Source organism: Mirounga leonina, unplaced genomic scaffold, assembly GCF_011800145.1.
Source record: "Mirounga leonina isolate KUSES-001 unplaced genomic scaffold, KU_Mleo_1.0 Mir_114, whole genome shotgun sequence".
In the NCBI taxonomy this organism is placed as follows: Eukaryota; Metazoa; Chordata; class Mammalia; order Carnivora; family Phocidae; genus Mirounga; species Mirounga leonina.
The window spans coordinates 29,026,359-29,048,037 of record NW_023270265.1 but is presented as its reverse complement, the minus strand read 5'-3'; the positions used below and the strand labels follow the sequence as shown (position 1 = coordinate 29,048,037).

At 55.8% G+C, this 21,679-nt stretch overlaps 1 protein-coding gene across 1 annotated transcript in view; it reads left to right on the top strand.

Annotated features, from left to right (window-relative positions):
- SH3PXD2A (SH3 and PX domains 2A) overlaps positions 1 to 21,679 on the top strand; it is a 235,373-nt gene that overhangs the window by 144,438 nt on the left and 69,256 nt on the right. Inside the window, 1 exon segment of the mRNA XM_035028500.1 lies at positions 8,358 to 8,386. Coding sequence (XP_034884391.1) covers positions 8,358 to 8,386 — 29 coding nt within the window.

Sequence of the window (21,679 nt, the reverse complement as noted above, 5' to 3'; positions counted from 1 at the left end):
TAGCCTTGCTTCCCCGCTGCTCACTGTGTGGGTCCAGGCAGGAACAAGCAGAGCTGGGCCTTGGAGGCTCCTGGGCGGCTGTGGGAAGCAGAGAGCCCTTGGCCTAGCTCGAAGTTAGGCCAGGGCTGGGGAGCGAGTGGCCTACAGCCGGGGGCCAACCTGGAGGTCTGCTCAGCAGTGCGGCCCCAGTGTGTATCTCACTCACTCACACACACACACACACACACACAGATCATGCACACTTCTGCAAAAGGGGCCACTATAGTGTGGACCAAAGCAGTCTTCTGTCTTCCCCGAAACAAGTGCCCATCCCACAGGCTACACAGGGAAAAGCAGAACCAGATGGAAACCGGACTGTCGCGGAGCTTAGTGCTGCCACCTTCTAGGGGAAGACCTTTTGTTACACACATCACCCCTGGGTTTCTCCCATCAAGTTTCTTCTACAATCTAAGCCATGTGCCTTCACTTGAGTCCAGCCCCAGGTGCAGGTCCTGCCCACCCCCGCCCCAGGCAGACAGCCTCCCTGAGGTCTCCTCACCCTCTGCTCCTAGCACACACACGAGCACACGCCAATACACACACATACACCCCCACACACGCACGCAAGATCCCATATCTGTTCCTGCCCCTGCACCTTTGCTCACCTCCTCCTTTCCACCTAAACCTCCTTCCTGCCTCTGCTCTTTCTAATATTCATCTTTCAAGGCTAGCTCTAGAGCCCCCTCTTCTAGACAGCCCTTCCCAACTGCCCCAGACCCCTCTGACCTCCCCTTCCCAGGAAATTCCTATACAACAAATCCTTTTGACCGGGATATCAAATCACAAAGTGACTGTATGTTTTCTTTTCCCGCGTGTTTGTCTTGTCGCTCCCAGCTAGACAGTGTGCTCTGTGAGGGCAGAACTCTTGTGTCTTCTGCTCAGACACAAGACTGGGTTGGGTCTCAGTTAAGACATGGACAACTGGGTGGACAGACAAATGTCCTTGGAGACAGACCGGGAAAGCCTGCAAACATGGAAGACCCCCTCTGTCCTCCTCTCTCCAGGACCTTTGCATTTTGTCACTGCCCCTTCCAGAAGTCCAGGGAGACCTACAGCCAGGCAGCAGAGGGTGCTGAGGCTCAGGCAGCCTGTGGGAGGCTCACAGCGCTCAGCAGCCAGAGGGCTGAGCAGCCTCATTTTCCCTCGAGGAAACCAGCTTTGTGCCTGCACCCCCGCCTCCCCCTCCTCCACAGACTGCTCATCAGCTGCCATCCAGGTGGGACTTCTTGGCATGCACACAAGTGGAGACCCAGACCCATTGTTTCCAGGGTCCTGAGCTGGCCCCCTGGGCAATAGGGCCAGAGCCTCATGAAGTCCATACCCACAAGGATGGGCCCGTCAGCAATTCCTATATCCTGGCCGCCATCCACACTCCATCGAGCCCCTGCTGTGAAGTCAGGCTCTCGGCCAGGTTCTCTCCAAGTGCCAGGTTCTGTTTTAAGAGCTTTGCACATGGTCTCACGTCATTCCCACCACAAACGTAGGGTATTTATGTCTCCCTTTGACAACTGAAAGTCCAGAGAGGGTAAGTGACTTGCTTGTGTCACCGAGTGGCAAGTGGCTGAGCCAGGCTCCACCCCACCCACACTCTTAACCCTCTGCTCTGAGGCCTGGACACAGTGGAACTATCCGCGGGCTGGCAGCATGCTCAGGGCCTTTGCCCAACATGGTGAGTCCAGCCAGAGAAGACAGATAGACAGCGCTTTGTCTTTTTGCTGTGGATGGAGCTGCGGCAGAGACGCTCTGGGATGTTCGGCAGATAAGCACAAGGCCAGGGAGGTTTCTGGGCTGTGCCGTAGCCCTGGCATGGACCTCTCTGAGACTCAGCCTGGGGGGCCCCCAAGACCCTTTCCCTCCCCAGGAATTCGGCTTTTTCGCCCAGGGCAGGAATTCCGGCCTCTCTGGACTAGCCACATGGCCACAATGGGGCCCATTCTCGGGACCCTGGAAAACACATCCTATGGAGAAAGGACGGATTCTTGTCGGACACAAGGGCCCTCAGTGCCCCAGTTTACATCAGGGCACAAATGGGGGTAATGAACAGCATTCATCCCCCCCGTCTGTCTTTCCTGGAGGTCGCTGCCCCGCAGGACCATTCCGTTCAAAGGCTCTGAAAAGCCAGAACAGAGACCCAGCTAGGGGCTAAGCGGGGTGGGAGATTCCCCCAGCCGTCCCCCGACCTCAGCTGACCTGAAGTGCCTTTGCCCAGACCCTCCTCTCTCAGCGTCTGGACCAACATGCTCTGCCCCACTGCATTGGTTTCACAGAGAATCAACAGGCTGTGCGGGCACCTGGAAGTACCCTCCCGTGAGGGCTGGGAAACGGGCCCCGAACCTTCATTGGTCACTGTTGTCAGTGTCACTTTTTCTGCCATAGTGACACATTTCCCATCACAACCCAATACAGATGAGTAAGTAGGTGGACATCCGAAACAGGTTTCACGAGACAATACTGACCTCACCATGACGGACGTCATCGTTTCATCTATATTTTTTAAATGCTTATTGGGACACACCAGGTTGGTTTCAGAACTCAGTAAGGGGTCACAGCCTGTGACTTGAAAGCCGTTAGTTTGAAGTGGCCTGCCCAGGTGCACCAGCCGCTGGGGCAGAGCTGGGCCCAGAACCGGGATCTGTTGATGTCAGTGCCAGACTTGGCATTAGCTCTTTCCCGTCCTGCCCCCGACCGCCTGCCTCGCCTCTTAACAAAAATCTTCCTCCAGTCACACTCTGACCACATCCCTCCCTGACTCCGAAATCTTCTGGATTTCACAGGGGGACATCGACCCCACCCCACCCCTTCCCCAACCCCCTCCGGCCTGGCCTTTTCCTGCCCGTCCATCTGCTTACGCACCCTCCCCAGTTCAACTCCTCCTGTTTGGAGCTGCTTGTTCCTGGTTCTAGAGCCTTCCACTACCCTCTGCTCTCTCCATGGATCCAAATACCTCTGATCCTTCAAGGCTCAGCTCAAAGCCCACTGCTCCTGGAAGCCTGTCTTAGATGTTCCGTGACTCCGGGATCTCTCTTTTTTCTGCACTTGGAATATAACCACTCCTGTGCCTCTTGGAATGTCTCAGAATGTTAGGTTTCTCACTGTGCTGGTTAGTTCTCTTCCCCCAACTTCACCCTAAACTCGCAGGCCAGAGCAGGTCGTTTCTCCTGTGCCTGCCCAGGCCTTCACAAGCAGCCTACGGCAGGAGCTGAAAACATGCTCAGTGGCGGATAATGTCAGTCAAGATCATTGTTACACATCTCACGGGCTCCGTGTCACTGCCCTGGCCACGGTTGCATACCCTCACTCCAGCCCCCCGAGTCCAGGCCCCACCCAGGTCCCCTGAGACCCTGGGCTCTCAAGGTCACCCCCAGAGCCAGCCAGCAGGCCTCTCACGCAGTTTCAAGCAGCAGCAGGCCCTGCAGACGGGCGTCCTGGGCCGAGTGGCCAATGTCAGCCAGCAGACAGGAGGGTGAGAACATCAGGCTGGAAGTTCCTGCGTGCGTGTCCTCCTCTGTCAGGGCACTCTCTAATGGGAGCAAGAATGGGAGGGAGAGGGGGTGGCAGGCAGCAGAGGACTCAGAGTTCCACCTGGCAGGGACTCAGCGTCCTTCCACAGAGCTGGCCTGGCCAGACCCTCAGCGGCTCTCCTACCCCGGGGGATCCCTGACTGGCAGGACGGCCACCTCCTTTCCCCAGCAAGAACCTGTCCCTGCTGCTCCTGCATCCCCTTCTTGCAGCCCGCTCCCCGGCGGGCCTCAGGGTGGGGAGGACCCCGTCAGCAATGTCACTTCAGCTTCGGGAGGCTGGGCAAACCACGGAAGCCCTCAGGAGCTCAGTCTTCCTATTCATAAAATGGGTTACCACCACCCCTGCCTGTTTCCAAGCCCTGAAGGTCACATGGGTTCCAGGAACTCTCAGGGGAGGGCAGAGAGTGGGACGGCGTGTGCCAAGATAGGTGACCAGTAGGTAGGAATTGTTAACTGCCTTTCCTGCCCCCCACCTCCGGCCTCATGCGCTTTGCTGTCTCCAGCCCAGCCCCTTCACTAGAACGTCTGCAGGAGGAGAGCAGCGTGTCTCACCCAGAAAAATTAAAGTGGGAAAAAAGGGGGGGAAAGTAAGCTGACCCACCTTTCAGCCATAGCATGAAAATGCAGGACCTTCATGTCTTGTGGCTTGGGGCTCAGAGAGTAGTCCACTCTGGGAGGTTAAAGGCACCTGATAAGTGAGCCCAGGCATGCCAATTCCTAGGGGTCAGTGTCTCCCTGAAAGTATGGTTGTAGCCAGACGAGCCCTGTTCAGACGTTCATTGTGTGGAAAAGGGCTCTTCCTGGGTGGACCGCGCTCGGCAGAGAGCAGGCTTGTTTGGTGTCTGCGAAAGGGCAAAACTCTGCAAACGGGGCTGGAGTTGCCCCTGCTTCGTACTGTGCTGCCAGCATCATGGTGACGTCCAAGTTTAAACAGGACTTTGCCATTTGGCTAGCAACTGAGGTGGGGTCAGTTCCAGGTGTGAAAGACTAATAACAAGGACAATTTATATGGCATTTTCTGGGCCGGGCACTACGCAAGCCCTTTTATGCATACTGTACATTTCATCTTCCCTAAATCTTAAGGTACTGCTATTATCCCCATTCTACAGATAGAGAAACAGAGGCTCAAGATGGCCACCCAGCCAGCAAGTAGCAGAGGGTTGAACTGGGCTCTCTCTGCTTCCGGAACCTGTCCCCTGCACCCTAGAGGCAGGGACAGGAGATGAACTGTTTATATCCCGAGATTGTGGGGGAGGGGATGGGGGAGGCCTCAGGAGTCTGAGATGAGGGAGGGGTACAGTGCTGTGTTGGAGGAACTCCACCCCTCTCCCCCCCAGCCAGGCCAGACCTATGGACCAGAGGTTGGCCAACTGTCCCAGTCTGCCTGGAATGGCCGGGTCACTGTACCTGGGGGCTTAGTCATCCTCAGTACCAGTTGTGGAGAAGGCTGAGTGGCCTGTTGGGACCAGATCAGGATACAGCCTGGGAGCCTTTGCAATTACATTAGCTTCTGGCGGCACTAGAGGGAGACTGGCCTTCCCCTCCCCTTCTGCTTCCTATGGCTCCCTGGGATATAGTGATTCAGCAGCAAGTTGCAAGGAGGCTAGACTGTGACCTACCTGAGTGGAATCACCAGCAGGGTGGGGGCTGTCAGCACCAGCTCTGGGCAAGAATTGGAGCAAGGAGGGGAAGAATGGGAGGCGGTCTTGAGTTGTTAGGGAGCTGAACCACGGCAGAGGGTCCTGCAGTCCTGCCCGGGCCAGGACTGACTGCAGTGCAGCTGGAGGTGGCCAGGCCCTGCCTTCCCCCCGCCCGTGCCCTGATATGTGAGGGATGGGGGAGTCCCTGCCACTGGGTACCTAAGCCGCTTCTCAGCATATCCAGCGCCTGAAAATACGAAATGGCTTTGTTCAAAGGTGCCCAACCAGAAACTTGCAAGAGGTTCCCTCTTAGGGCCAGGTCTGCTCGGCCGGAGGCCAGGTGCCCTATGCCGGCCACTCCCACCATTCAGTCAGAGCTCAGCCACCCCCACTGACCCAGGTGCTTCTCTGGGTCAGACGTTCCCCTCCCTTCCTTGCACCCATGGCTCTGGGGTGGCAGTGTGAGGATCTGAGCGCCAAGGCCTGGGTTCTCCGTGCCTAATGCCAGCCTTGCCCCTACTCATTGTGTGACCTTGAACAAGTTGTCACTTCTCTAAGCTTTGACCTCCTCACCTGTAAACCGTGGAAGCCACACCTCCTGCAGAGGGGTCCCGGTGGAAAGGGCTTATACTTCCGTTAAAGGACAGGCCGGCCGGGGATCTGTCTGGAAGCTTCTTTGGCACGCAAGCACATCGTTCTTAGGAAGCAGAAATGTTTCTTAGCGGTGGCTGGGGTCCTGATGGAGACTGCAGTGCCCCCTGGTACCACTCCTGCCTGCCTGTCAGGGTTGTAGCGAAGGGATGGAGTTCTCGGCCAGCACTTGTCAGAGATGCAGACAGTGTGGTTGGCTGGAGTGGGGCTCCACGTCTGAATTTGTAACCAGCTCCCCAGATGAACCTGTTGAATAACCGAGCTGAGTATTGCTGCCTGGGCACCTGGAAATTACGTCCCTCTCCCACTCCCAAGCCTCGGTGTGCTCTTGTCACCCGAGAATGACCTGCCTGCCTCCCTTCTTGGTGCTGTTGACAAGCTCAAAGCGAATCCTGGGCAGCCGGCAGCTGCACAAACGAGAGAGGAGGAAGGTAGGCGGCTATGGCACTGTGAGGAAGCCACGGCCACCTGGGCCACCGGCAGCCAGCAGATGGTCAGCGGGCCATTGTGGTCCCAGGCCCCCGAGGGCTTCCCCTCAGGACCCGCAGGAACATAGCGGAGCAGGGAGGCACCTTTCCCTTTCCCAGGCCTCCCTCCCTCTGGACAAAAGCCTGAGAAATGAGTTCCTCCCCGGGAGTGGCAAGTCGGCTGAGCAGGACATAGCCACCATGTGAGCTTCAAGGGGCCCAGCCAGGCACTCTGGGACACAGTCTCTCCTGGTCTTCCCTTCTGTCCTAGAGAGATGAGCATGCCCGGACTGCCAGGTCAGGGTCGGGGGGGCGAATGGGAACTCCCCACCTTCCTAACTCCTCTTGGAGGCCACAGATTTAGCAGGTCCTCCTCTGCCCCATCCACCCTACCATTTCCATTCTTGGCAGGTGGGTATATATATATACCACTGCTCTTTCCAAGTTGGATGACCTTGGGCAGTGGCTGAGCTTCTGTTTCTTCATCTGTAAAATGGGGGTGATAGGACCTTCCTCTTAGTGTGGATGTGAGGATTGAAAGAAGCATGGAATACTAAGGGAGTTCTCAAACTGAGATGGGCAGGTAGGGGGAAGGTATCAGAAATGCAGGTTCCTGGGCCTCAGCCCCAGCTTTCTGATTCACTGGGGGTCTGAGCCCAAACTTTAGAAAACTTAGGAGCCTAGGAGAGGTGGAACCCCTCACCCTTGGCTGTGCAAGCAAATCACGTTGGTGCTTAACTCCCCAAAAGCTCAGGCTATACCCCTAGGCCTCCAGAATCAGAATCTCGGGGCATCTCCATGAGGTTGACCCTCTTTCTTATGAACCCGCCGTTCCTTCCTCCACAAAATCATTTCTTTCCAGCAGACCTAACCGGCCAGTTCGCTTAGACCAAAGTCCAGCAACTGGCAGTTTCTTTGATCCCCCAGGGAAAATAAAGGCATTTCCTCTAGTCTCCGGATAGACCCCCAGCCCGCCTCTCCTTAGCCCTCCAGGAGCCTTCAGCGTTTCAGAGGCCTGTAACACTCGGCTCCCCGAGGATTGGTGAATGGAAGCGGTTGTGGGAGGGGCCAAAGGCAGAAACAAGGGCAGGGTTTGGGAAATAACGTGATCTTGAGTCTGGATTAAGTCCGTGCTGGAGGGCCGGGGAGGCCCCAGCCCTGGGGTAGTCCAGGGCAGGTTAATGGAGGCTGGGAGGTGTTGAGTTATTGCTATTAACGAGATCTGAACCCAGTACTCACTCAGAAGCTCAACCTCCATTCTTACTATTCCTAGCCTCACAGTTAACCCTTGCATTGTGCTGTGCCCTCCCTCACCGCTGCTGAATCCGTTTCCCAGCCTGAGCCTTTAAGGTGAAAGACATATCTGTTCAATATTCAGCCTACAGCCAATATATATCCGCACCTACACCCGGCCCAGGGGAAGTAATGGGAGGAGTCAAGCCACAGTGTGACTTCAGGGAGCCTGGGGTCTAGGACAGGGGCAGACTTTAATTAAGGGTCACACAAATCTGTAATTATGCAGAGGAGAGGAGATGGGGAGGATGTTGAGGAAGACACGCTGAGGAGGTGACATTTCAGTCGTGACTGGAAGTCTGAGTGGGCATGAGCAAGCGTTGCAAAGAACTGGGAGGGGACGCTTCTGTAGGGGAGGGGAGCGGGCGCCCGGGGCCTCAGTTTCCCTATTTACGAAGTGTGTGAGAACCTGCCCCGCCCTCCCCCTCCCGCTGAGGACCGGGAAGGTGCCCACCGAGCCCCCCCCGGCTGGCCGGCCGGGGGGGGGGGGGGGCCCGGGGCCCGCGCCCGGGCCGGGGGCCCGGGGGGGGGGGGGGGGGGGGACGGGGGGGGGGACGGGCTGGCGCGGCGCGGCGCGCAGTGCGTGCGGCTGCGGAGCGCGCGGCTCGCGGGCAGCCAGGATCACATGAGCAGTGGTGCCGGGGACCGTCTGCAGCCTGCCCGTGGGCGCCCCGCAGCCGCAGTCCCGCAGCCCCGCGCCCCTGCCCGGCCCTAACCATGTCTGTCTGTTGTTGCTTCTTTTTCAGGGACTATGGCAGTTCCAAGAGGAAATCAGGTAAGGGAGCCTCCGGGCGTTTTTCCTTCCAACCTCCCCTCCCGCTTCGCGCTCGTGCTCTCGGATCCTGCAGAGGACTTTCTGGGGTCTTGTCCTTGCCGGCCGCTCCCGCGGGGCGGTGTTCCCTTCAGGTGTCCCTCTCCCCAGCCCATGGCCCCTAAGCTCTCTGGTACTCATCCCTTCTCCCACCGAGCCCCTCAGGCTCTCCCCGGGTTCTCCCGGTGGGAATGCGGGTGGGTGCATGGGAGGGTGTGGGGGTGTCTCGTGAAGGGCCCCCGCAACGCTGGCAGCCAGATCCTACCCCCTCCCCCCGTGGGCTGCGGTGCCTATTGCTGGGCACTGCTGTGACTTCTCCTTGGGTCCTTCCGGTGGTGTGGCGGTGATGAGGGGGTTAACAGAGACGCAGGGTTTTTCCCTTACGAAGGTGAGATCCTGGACTGAAAAGGGGGTCCTACTTGAGTGGCTGTGAGTTTTTAACGCCTGCAACACAAACCTTCTCCTTTTCCCCCAGCTCTGAGCGCTTTCTCATTGCTGCGGGGGTGGGGGCTCTACGTGGTGGCAGCAGAGGCCTGGATGGGAGCGGGCCGACCGGCCCTGGCATTGGCCTGACAGGTGCCAGGGTCCACCCAGAGTTTGCGAAAGGGGTGGGAACAGAGAGAGAGGCGGGGCAAGTCTTCGGACGCTGGGTGCTGGGCGCTGGGCGATGTCGGCTGGGGTCAGAGAAGGATTCTCTCCGGGTGGGGGAGGCGGGGTTCTGCACGTGCCTGGGTGTGGGTGACGCACAGTTCATTGGGGGAGGGTGGTCCCTAGGAGTTAGGGTGTGTGTCTGGCGGCGGGGGGGAGGGGGGAGGGCGGCAGACTTAAGCGATCTGTGTTGACATGTGTGTTGCCCTTATTTATGGGGGTGGTGAGTTATGGGACCAGCAGCCAGCTGGGGGTTCTTGGCCCTCGGGGATGTGGGAGTATGTATAAACACGTGGCTCAAGTTATTGGTTCCCGAGGGGAGATCTCTGTTGACGTGCCTTGACCTGTGGATCAGCAGAGGTGTGTGTGCCCATGTATGAGGGATAGAATGTGAATTGGGATAGGTGTAATTGTATGTTGTGTGTGTTTCTGAGTATGGGTTGCTATGTTTTGTGTGTGCAAGTGCTTGCTTATATGTTTATAGGGACCAGGAAAGTTGTGCCCTGGTATATGTACTGGGGGGCATGTGTGTATAGGTGGGGTTGTGTATGGACATGCTTGGGTCTTCATAGTTGTATGCCGTGAGGGTACGTTTACTCCTTAGGGCACACAGGTATTGAAGTGTGTGTGCCAGTGTGTTGGGATGTATCTTCTTAGAGCCTGTGTTCATGTGTGTTTGTGTCCCTGTTTGGGAGGTGTCTGGTGTGGGAGGAGACGTATGTGTGCACGTTCCTGGCAGCTGGGCAGGGGGTGTCTCAGGTCTGCCCACCCACTGGTGCAGAAGGGTATTTCCTGCGTGAACAGCATGGGGAGGCTGCATTAGGAACCTGAGGAATTGCGTACTGCATATGGGCCCCAGCTGTCGCTTGCAGTCAGAGCCCTGGGAGGGAGAACTGGGAAGGAGGGGCACACTTGGGAATGTGTCACATCACCCCCCCAACCCCACCCAAGAACTTGCTTGGGCCTCAGAGGTATAGTGTCCTGTGCCTGGGCTCAGATTCTGCTCTGTGTGACCTTGGGCAAGTTTCTAAACTCTGCCTCAGTTTCCTTATTTTCTACAAAGATGACAATAGTATCCACCTCACACGTAGCAGTTTAAGTAAGTTCATGTGGGGGCGCCTGGGTGGCTCAGTCGGGTAAGCGACTGCCTTCGGCTCAGTTCATGATCCTGGAGTCTCAGGATCGAGTCCCGCATCGGGCTCCCTGCTCAGCGGGGAGTCTGCTTCTCCCTCTGACCCTCCTCCCTCTCATGCTGTCTCTCATTCTCTCTCTCGCAAATAAATAAAATCTTAAAAAAAAAAAAAAAAAAAAAAAAGTAAGTTCATGTGGAATAGTCCCTAGGACGTAATAACTACTATACAAGTATAAGTTTGTCATCATCAGTATTTTCTGAAGCCCTGGGACCTTGGGTGAGTCCCTTCTCTACTCTGGGCCTCAGTTTCCCCTCTAAAAAGTCAACGGCTGGCCCAGATAACTTCTCAGGTCCCCCTACCCTGCATCTCCAAGGCTCAGGTTCTATGCTGCTTCCTAAATAAGGCAGGGCCCCACCTAGGCTGCTTCACCCAGGGCAAGCCTCCCCTGGTTTCTCTGCCTTCTACTCTCAGGCCAGGAAAAGGATGGAGAGAGAAATTTAATTTATGTTGGCTTATGATAATGGCCACTTAGTGTCATGGTTAAAAATGCAGCTCTGGAGCCAGACAGCAGTAATATCCAGTCTTGCTTTTCTCCTCTGAGACCTTGGGCAGATTTCTTACCCTCTCTGTGCCTGTTCGCTCTTCTGTACATTGGGGACGATATTCATACCCACCTTGTAGTGGTTAATTTTATGCGTCATTGGAGGGCCATGGTATTTAGATATTTGGTGAAGCATCATTCTGGGTGTTTCTGTCAAGGTAGTTTTTGGATGAGATGAACATCTAAATCACTGGAGTTTGAGTCAAGCAGATTACCCCTCATAATACGGGTTACCCTCATCCAATCAGTTGAAGACCTTAATAGAACAAATGCTGACCTCCCCTCAAAAGAAGGAATCCTGCTACCAGACTGCCTTTGGACTTGGAACTGCAACTCTTCTCCGAGTCTCAGCCTACCATCCTATCCTACCCCAGATTTGGGCTCACCAAGCCCTCATGATCACGTGTGCCAATTCCTTAAAATAAATCTCTTTCTCTCTATATATATACACATCCTGTTCTGTTTCTCTGGAGAACACTGACTAATACACACCTCATATGGTTATAATGAAGATTGTACAAACTAATATACGCAAGCATGCTTAGAACACTGCAGCCTAGAAAGCTCTCCCAAAGTGCTAGCTCCTATTATTTATTGAGGATCCCCTAGGGGCTGGCAGCTTCACATATGTTTTCTCATTTGCTGCCCAAGAGGCTCATTGCATGTGGGCGGTGGGATTCCCATTTTACTGATAAGACACTGAGGCTCAAGTGAGGAGTGGCCAAGTGAGGATCTGAGTCCATGTTCAGGGCTCCAGCCTGCTCTGTAATGAAGTTCGCGGAGCTTCCCAGAGTCACTCCAGGCAGCAGTGTGTGCACAGAGAACATGGATGCTGTTCCCTGGTCATCCCTTTCTACCTGTTAGTTCCCAAAGCCCCAGTTCCTCCTCCTCTGAGGGGTCTCTTATTGAGCGCAGATCCAAGACTTGAAGCCAGGCCTGGGGAAGGTGGAGTCCACAGCAAGAAAGTTCTCAGGCAGCTTACAGCCTCTTAGAAGAGGCAGGACCGGTGACCCTGAGACTGGCAGGCAGTGTAGCCTCAGTCTTCTCTCTGCTCCCTCCTTCCCTCCGCTGAACCTGCTCCTCCCCACATCTCCACCATCCATGCTATTGCTCCGGCCCAGCATCAAGAAGTGGCCCTTGACCCCTCCCTTTCTCTCCCCTGCCAACCCAACCTCCTCCGCCATCACACCGTGATGGAAGCTCCCTTCTCTTCAGGAAGACCTCAGCTTCCTTCTGGGTCTGTCTGCTCCCACCCTTGCCCCTCCACATTGTTCTCCACACCACAGCTAGAGTGAGCTCTTCAAAGCAAGTATCAAATCATGTGCTCTACTGCTTAAATTGCCCCATCCCACCCAGAATAAGCTCTTTAATCCGGCTTAAAGAGCCCTGTGTGCTTTAGCCCCTCGCCTGCTGTCCCGCCCCAGGCTCTACCCACCCCCAACATGCCTGCCCCTGCCCCCTCTGCTCTGTCATACCACTCAGCTTCCCTTCCTTAAACACAGCAAGCTCGTTCTCTTCACACAGCGCATGCTGTTCCCTCTGCCTGGAATGCCGTTCCCTGATCTTTCACACGGCTGCCCCTTCTTAACATTTCAGCTTAATTGTCACCTCAGAGAAGCCCCGATTCTCTGTGCTTAGCTGCCCCCTCCCATCACTGTATGCATCATGGACCACACTCTCTCTCGGGGTGTTCTTGTGTATGATCTGCGTCCCACCACCTTGAGAGGGAAGGCCTTGCTGCAGGGCCTGCACTAGGAGCGGGGTCCCCTCGTGCTGGCTGAAGGAGCAGCTGGGTCAAGGAGCTCACACGTGCGTGGATGAGACTGCAGGTCTGGACAGAGAGCTCCCTGCAGCCTCAAATCAGGGGAAATTATCTGGGAAGAGGAGCAATTTTGCTGGTTGGGGGCAGAGAACAGGCAACTTTGGTGATCAAGGGACAGTACTTGGGCAAAGGTGGGACAGCAGGACCGAGCATGGCTTGTTCGGAGACCAGAGACTTCAGCTGGCCTTATTGAGCACCAGCAGCTGTAGGTTGGGTACTGTGTCGGGTGTCATGGTTATAAGGATGGGTCTTTCTGTCCTCGAGAAGTTTGCAGTCTGTTAGGGTGATGAAGTGTATATATCTAAGAATGTCCTGTAAGAGGGAAGCAAAGAAGTGACATGGGTACCTGAAGAAGAATACTCCAGGCCAAAGGCATAAACAGTGCAAAGGCCCTGGGGTGGGAGCATGCTTGCTGGCCTGCTCGGGGCATGGCAGGGAGGTTTGTGGCTGGGGTGGAGAACAGTGGAGGGCAAGGTAGGGGTAGAAGGTGAGAGCAGAGAGGTAGCTCTGGGTGGGGGAAGCAGCACAGACCATGTAGGGCTCTGCACGTAGGGCTTTGCAGGCCATTTCAAGGGTTTTGACTTTTCACTGTGAGTGAGATGAAGAGCCATTAAGGGATTCTGAGGAGAGTGGGGGCATGATGTGACTTAGATCTCGGAAGGATTCTTCTGACTGGTGGTGAGTGGAGATGGACCGGGAGAGGAGATAGGTGAGAGGTCGTGAGAATTCCAGCAGCAACAGAGGGTGAGCTGCGTGGCTGGATTTCGATGATTGTGTGAGCGGTTCCTGTGGGTGCTGGGGAGCGGCAGTCAGCCCCGCCTGCCAGTCATGTGGCCTTGGGCCGACCCCTCCAACTGAGCTCGGCTGCCTCACCGGTCTGTTGTATTGGTCAGGGTGCAACTAGAGAAACCGACCCAAGGGGAGCTACGCATCAAGAGGTTTCTCTCAAGGACTTGGCTTACATGATGGTCGGGGCTGGCTTTGCAAGTCCGAGGTCCAAGGCAGGCCAGGGCCATGGTCTACAGGTGAAATTTCCTCTTCCGTGAAGCCTCGGCTCTGCTCTCAAGAGCCCTTCAGCTAATTGACTCAGCACCCACCCCCCTGCCAAGTAGCTAGGATAATCTCACTCAAAATAAACTAATTACAGACTTTGTTACATCTGCAAAATACCTTCCGCAGCAACACCTAGAGTAGTGAGTGGTGGGGTAACCGGGAACTGTAGCCTAGCCAGGCTGACGCATAACAACTGGCCATCACGCCTGTAAAATGAAGTCATAAGAGCCCCATGCCAAGTGCAGAGGGTCCCAGGAGGTGATGCAGTGAGGGGGCTTTGGGTCCGGTGGTAGGGAGGTCCTGTTGCTAGAAGTGGTGCTTGGCTTCCTCGACGAGCTGAGAGGGGGCTAGAGCAGGCTCCCCAGAGCAGAGGGTGCTCTTCACACCTGAAAAAGACCCAATGCCCCCCTCTCACTTCTGGAAGCTGCGTTTCTCCCCAGCCCGGCTGTGGAGTTCCGAGTTTCGCCGCCAGGGGGGGGCAGGCGGCCACGGATCCCGAGGTTTCGTCTTGGCCCCGGATTGTTGCCAGGCAGAGGGCCTGATGCTCCATCCCATCCAGCAGTCCTGTGAGGAGCTGCAGCTCGTTTGAACGCAAATGAGGTTACTCAAGAGTGTTGCAAGTTTGTTCTTTTGGGCAAGTGTTGATGTTCCTCCTGAAATCCTGTTTACTTTATACTTCTCCTTGGAAAATTGGTGAGTTCGGTCCGACTTCCATTTTATTGATCATAAAATCTGCCTTACTGGACGGAGTTAATGAGATCAGTGTTACTCCGGTGGGCACAGAAGCATGTTGCGTGAACATAAGGGTTCAGGTTTTGGCATCAGATGGACAGGGTTGGAACCCCAGCTCTGCCGTGTGTTTACTCTGTGACTGGCAGTTTCCCTAACCTCTGACCCCCTTATGCCTTTACCCCTCTTAAGGAAAATGGGGGTAAAAATAGTGTCTGTCTCATTAAATGTAAGGATCGAAGTAGCAGAGGTCCTGGCGCATAGCGAGGTCCCCATGATAGCCACTGCCCCTGTTACTGGTTTAAGTATTGATGGATTCTGGAAGGAGGCGAGAAGTTGGTCTTACCCTGAGTCCGTGAGTTAAAAGACCCACTTGAAGCATTTATTTTCATTTTCCAAGCCCGAGGCCTGGCCTCAAGAGAAGACAGAAGCTAGACCCGGCCACTGCAGAGTTGTTCGTAGAGTTAAGAACCCGGATTCTGGAGCCCGAGTGCTTAGTTTCATGCCCCAGCCCTGCCAGCTGTGTAGTCTTAGGCGAGTCCTTAACTTCCCTGTGCCTCAGTTTCCTTGTCTGTGAAATGGGAATGATGATTCATCAGGTTGTTTGAGGCTTGAATATGAGTTACTACCTATGAAGTGTTAACTCCAAGACTGTGCCTGGCACAGTAAACGCTCACTGAGGGTTAAGCCATTTTTATTATGAATAGGAGACAGTATCATAGATATCCAGCTCTCAAACAGGAGAGACCCCTGGCTTTGCTCTTTGCCCTCCTCCAAGAAGTGAGCCCTCTCAATCAGACAGGAGAAGGTGGAGTGTGCACCATCTCATAATCGCTAGTAAATCTTGCAACAACCTGGGCAGATGGTCTTGTCCCCATTTTATAGACCAGGAAAGGTAGGTTAAGGGACTTGCCCCAGGTCACCTGGCCAGGTAGACACAGGATTTGAATCTGGCCCTTCTGATCCACACCTCTTCCACTGAAGTCTGTTCCATCCTGAGCCAAGGCCCAAGGGTGACCAGGACTTGGGCTCTGAAGGCCTCTAGGAGGGAGGGTCCATAGACTGGGATGGAGCTGGCCCAAGAGAATACCACTGAGGCATCTAGAGGGACCTTATTGGTCGTCAGGTATTCTTAATTGGGGAAAAGGTTTCTTTACAGGATGTGACCACTATCCTCTTCATTTATCTTTTTATGAATTTGGTTTTTAATGAAGTGGATTTGCTTAAAGCCCGTAAGTACTGGCTACTCTAAAGTTTGTCTACCCTCCTCCTGTAGAGAACGCCAAGAGAGGGGCTCTGCCTGTCCAAGGTGGGAGTGGGCAGAACTGGTCCCCTGCAGGTCACACTGCCCCTAGGCCCTGGAACTAGGCAGAAGTGTGAGTAGGGCCATTATGATGCATGTGGAGAAAGTGGGGCTGTAAGGCTTCTGGGGCTGTCCTCCCCCAAGATGAAGGCCCCCTAGGGCAAGGAGCCCTATCCTGGCCCCAGGCCTGACCTGCTCCCCAGCCACAGGGGGAGGGGACAGAGCAGACAGAAGCAGCCTTCACTCCCCTCCAGAGGGCAGCTCTCCTAGAGTCTCTCATTTCTCTTAAGTGATTGCTGTCCCTGGCCCCATAGAACTCGAGCTTCAACTGAGAAAGCAGGATGGTGTCGGGGACTCATTAACAAATGCAAGACAGGCTAGGTTGCAGATCCACAGGCTGTGGGAGTCAACCAGAAGGGGACAGGGCTAGGAAGATGGGGGAGGCTGGGGATGAGCAGAGGGGTGGGCACTGTGGTGGGAGGGCTGGGCATGAGCGAGGACTCAGAGGCTGGAATCAGGGTGAGGAATTTGAGGTAAGGAGAGGTGTCCAGCCTGGCGGGAGTGGAGAGAGGGCTGGGAGATGAGTCTGGAAAGGAAGCTTTGGAGGCAAGATCAGCAAGACTTTTCAAAGCAATTTCCAAGGCTTTCTTGTCTGCCCAGGACACCCATCCTCAGTGAGAAAGGCCCAGGCTGCTTGGCGAACACGGCCAAGACATTCCTGGCACCCTCCAACAGCCCGTTCCAAAAGTGAACGTGTCTCGTGAAGGCATTGCCCTCTGGCACATCTCACCGGGGCTGGTGTTTTTAAACAATTCTCATTTTCGTGGCTCCAGGTCCTCAGCCTGATGTCACCCCCGGAGTTCAAAGCCAGCTAATTGGAAATGAAAGGAGGCGGATTGATCTGGCAGCTCCACGCGCAGCCCATGTGGCAGTGATGGGATGGAGAAAGTGAACGCGCTGCTCGTGTGTGTGTGTGTGTGTGTGTGTGTGCGTGCGCCACCCCTCCCCCAGCCAGAGGGAGCGCGGCCCCACTGCCCCACTGGCCTGGACCCGGAGCCCGGGGTGGAGGCACGCGGAGGGCTCCTGGCATCCCCCGGCGCACCCCAGCTAGCCCCGCTCCCTTGGCCCTGCTTGCCGAGCCTCTCTCTGCCCCGCGCTGCAGACTCGCAGCTTCCTCTGCTAGGAAAGTAGAAAGATGGTCCTAAATTGAACAGCAAGTGAAAGGCTGGAGGTGTGCTCAGGCTGCTTGCTGAAGTACAAGATCCAGGCCCTGCCCAGACCCACCGCATCAGCCTCTCTGCGGGCGGGGCCCGGGAGCGTTGATGGGCTCTCCAGGGATTGTGAGATCAAGCCAGGCTCGGACCTGAGATGGGCCATCCGCGTGGGCTGATGGCGGTGTTCGGGGTAGAAGTGCCCAGGACTGATGGGGCTGGCCCTGAAGGTGCCCTCAGCTGTCTCCCAAGTGGGTAAGACGGCCACCAGGGGGAAGGGGGACCCGTTGGGGGACAGAGAGTGATGGTCCAGCAGTCCGGGCTTGGAGAACGGCCCAGGGGCCTGCCCAAGCACTGGCCTTCCTGCTGGCCTCATCAGGAGGCAGTGACGAGACTCCGTCTGCCTTTTTTTTCCACAAGGTTGTCTTCTTGGGGGTAGGAAACACCCACGTTGTGGTCCAGCAAAGAAAGGCTTCCACCACAGCCCTCGGCCAGAAAATAATGTGTTCCTCTCTTCGGCTTTCTGGTTTATGGGCATGTGACAGAAGAGCAACATTTCCAGTAATGATGAAGCCAGCGGAAAAACAAAGATTTGGGGGAAATGTTCATTACTTATTGTTTTAGCACCTTTTTCTGATCTAGGGTTACTTTGTTTAGAAACAGAAATGTGGCGTGTGTGATTAGTTGGCTCATGGCCTTTTTATAATTGGTCAGTTCTGAAATGTGAAGGCAAAGAAAAATTTTCCAAAGTTTCAGTAAAAATTAGACATTTGCGGGGGGGCGGGGGGGAACGCCTTTTTCCTTGACTCCTCCTGCTTTGTTCCCTGGATCTTGTCGTTGCCACGCATGACCCAGGCAACTGGGACGAAGATGTATTTGTTAAGGTTAGAACTGGAGTCTTGTACCTCGGAAACTGGGCCATGTCAAGGTCCCTTCACGTCCCTGTGCTCAGAAGGAAGAGCCGTCATCTCTCGGCGATCCTTTCCCCTGACCCTGTTTCGGGGGTCTAACGGGTGCAGGGTTGGAGGAAACCCCACAGGGGTGTGGGGGCTGCCTCTCCCCTCATGTTGGATCCAGGTCAGGGTTGGGTGCATAAGTGTCCCCAGCAGGAGGGTGAGGTCCTTATAAAGCTGTGATGACAGACTGGGGACCAGAGGCCAAACTAAGACTGTCTTTGTACCTTGGCAGTGGCCCCCTGGGGAAACCGAGCAAACATGCAGATGTAACACCCTTCAGGCAGATCTTTCAGGATGGGACAAGTTCTTCTGGTCTGTCAGCTCTGTGCCCTGCACCATCCCTCTCTGGGGCCTCATGGTGCCAAGAGCTCTCCACCGCTTCTCACTTGCATTTGATTACAGGGTTGTGCAGAAGAGGGCCCTTTCCTCTGCTTCCCTGATGACCTCGGTTTCTCTCTCTGCTCTCAGCGCACAGCTTAGTGGACACTCAGGGCAGTTCTCCCCGGGGCAGGGGGATGCGGGGGTGGGGGCACCCTTCCAGGCTGAATTGATAGGAAGCTGGTTTCTGAAGGGATGCTGGTCCTGGACTCCCTGCTGGGAGGAGCTCATTCCTGCCAGACCCGTAGCTGACCTCCCTGGCTCTGCCCTGGCTGCCTTGTCGAGTTCTCTAGCGACCATCCGCGCACCTGCTTTGCCAGGCCCTGCCGTGGAAGGCGTAGGGTATCAAGACGGGTAGGATGAGGTCCCTGTCCTCAGGACTGTCAGTTGGCTGGAGGAGGAAGGAAAGTAAACAGCAGTTACGCTACAACGTCCAAGTGCTGTGGCGGAGGTGGGGCCGAGCGCGAGGGAGCCTGCCCGTGGGAGGCACACAGCCCTGCCTGGGGGTGCCAAGCAAGGCTTTCCACCCCGGTGCCTGGAGGTTTTTAAATGAGTCAGCCTGGAGAAGAGGGAGAGTGGCCGTACAGAGGACATCTGGCTGGTCTCAGCATTGGCGGGGCCACGTCTTCTAAACTAGGCTGAGGCTCGTCTTCCATATCCCTGCAGTACCTACTGGTGGCGCTATTTCAGAGATGCTGTCGCAGATGGCCACTCGATTGCTAATGTCGCTGAAGCTTAAAAAGCTCTAATTATAAAATGAATCCGTGTGCCTGGGCTGGAGAGAACTTGCTGGCCACCTCTGACCCTTTCCTTATCATTGGGAGGACTCCGGCTTCCAGCTGTCTCCAGGGGGACACACACCGTTGCCTGTGGAAAGAGCATACAATTCCAGGGCCATGCTCGCCCTAGCCAGGTGCCCGGGACCTCAAGGTGCTCATTAAAATCCGACTATCTCTGTTGGGGAAGGACTCTCCAGCCCGGGAGTCTCCCCAGTGGTTGATGATTGACCATGATTGATAGGACAGAGGAAAAAGCAGGCCTTTCATATTGCAGGTGAAGATGAGGGGGGCCCATTTTCCCCCACTTGTGTAATGAGCCAGGACAAAGCCCTCTGGGCACCAGTCTCCTTCCTGGCTTCTCCTGGGGAGAGAAGCCCAGCATTAGCCGGAGATCCTGAGCTCTGGTGCCAGAGGGTTAACTCTGTGCTCCCCAGAGAGCTCACACACTCCTGACCCTCTGCTGTCCTCCAGGCCCTCCCAGTTGCGCCTTCTGGGAACAGCTCGGTCACGTGTGAACCAGATGTGGGGATTTCCCAAGCAGTGATGTATGCACAGACACACACAGACACGCACGCACAGACACACACTCACACTGTTCTGTTTACGTGGCATCTGAGGCCTCAGGGGATTGGTCCAGACCCACGCAGAGCAAGAGAGGGATGGGGGTGAGGAGAGGCCCAGGGGTTGCCGGCACACACTATGAGGGGCTGCTCCCAGCCCTGCTGAGCCCTGCTCCCAGCAGACATGAGAGATAAGCCTGTTGTTCTTGCTCAGACTCCCATTTCCTGCAACATCCATCTTGCCATAGACCATATTGGTTATGGATAAATTTTCTAAATAATCTCTTTGAAGGGCTTTACAGCAGATGCTGGACCAGAGCCTTCCAGGGATGTTCTGCTGGGCCTGGGCCGGGGGGCTTTCCATGAGCCTGTCTGCCCAGCACAAGCGAGGCTCAGGGTCTTACCCTGGCCTGAGAAGGCTCGTATGTGGCTCAAGGGGCAAAACCTGGACTAGAGAATATGCAGGGCCCTGGGTGCCAAGAGGACCCCAGGGCAGTGGGGTAAGCTGGGCCTCAGTTTCCCCACAATGCCCTTGGGACTGAGTGTAATGAGTATGCACCCTTCCATCAGCCACTAAAAATTTATTGGGCTCCACCTACTATGTTCGGGGTGCTGTGACAGGGTTAAGAATGTGAAGGAACTTCAGATCTGATTGGAGAGACTCAACACATTTTGATTAAGCACCTACTGTGTGCCAGATACTTGCTAGGACTACAGCGCTATCCAGACATTCTGGAGTCAGCTGGTACAGTTGGTGAACAATACGGAGATCCTACTCAGGGCAAGATGAGGGAGGCTGGCAGAGCTTGGAAAATGGTGCAGCCTCAATCTCACTTCAGGAGTGAACTCTGCCCCTAGCCCCTGCCCTTTCAGCCCCACCCACGTTCCATTCCAATGGAGAGCAGTGTCCAGCCAGGATGTCAGCTGAAACATTGTGAGTCCTGCCCCAGAGGAGGGTCTCATTACAGATGTGAGGCCTTTGGGACCCCTCCCTGCTTCATCGCCCCCCACAGACCCTCACCTGAGGTGCAGCCTGCTGTGTCTGGCCTCAGCCTGCCCTCCAGTTGGGTCTGGGCAGCGTCGGGAAGTGAGGATGCACTTGAGGTGCCAGGCAAGTGGGTGAGGGCGCCTCCCTCCCAAACCCCCGTGACTCCTGATATAGACAGGAGCGCCTGGGTAAATATGCATGCCCCTGTGCCCCAAGCTTGGAGACAGATGGTGGAGAGTCAGTTTGTCATAGCCAAGGGCGCCCTGCTGTGCTCATGGTAGATGCTCATTAAATTATTGGCCGTTGATTCACTGATAATCAGATCGCAAGAGTCCAGTCTGGAGAAAACAAGACGTTGCACTTTTTGTAGCCCTGGGATGGGAATGTTGGTCCTGGGTCCATTGCTGTTGATCTCCATCACTCACTCACTCAATCATGGCTCTAGTGGAGACTGAGCCAGGGAGACAGACAGACCACAGGACTGGGGGGCTGGGGGGCCAGGGGGCCTGGGACGCAGCAGCTGCTCACCTCATCCCACTCCATTGGCCCCTGTTTCTGCTGCTGCCTCGTCCTCACAGAGCCTGGCTTTGGCTGGGGGAGCTGATGGGAGGGGGATATCCCAGTAGGTGGGAGAGGACCACCAAGGCAGACCACCCCAGGGAGTGGGGAGGTGGCTAGGATCCTGGAACTCGGAACAGTGTTAAGTTTGTCTCTTTTCTGCACACCACCGCCCCAGCATGGGGCGAGGTGAGAACCTAAGAACTGAGAGGGAGACCCAGCCCAAGGGGCTACGGTGGGGTCAGGCAGCAGCTGCTGGGAGTGGGGCTCGGAACCCCGCTGGCCTCCCCGCCCAGCACCCCTCTGTCCTCTGCCCACCCACGGCTCCTCTGACTAACCACAGCACCTGTCTTTAACCAGGATGCTTTGGGTCTTTTCAGCAGCAGATCTGCCTGCCACCCTCTGGCAGGGCAGCCCCCTCTGGGCAGCTGCAGAGTTCCCGGAGGCATCCATGGCCCCTCTGCCCACACCCACTGGCGCTGCGGGCCCCGGGTGGTCTAGGTGGGCGCCCTCAGACTTAGTCCCTGAGGGGCTGTGG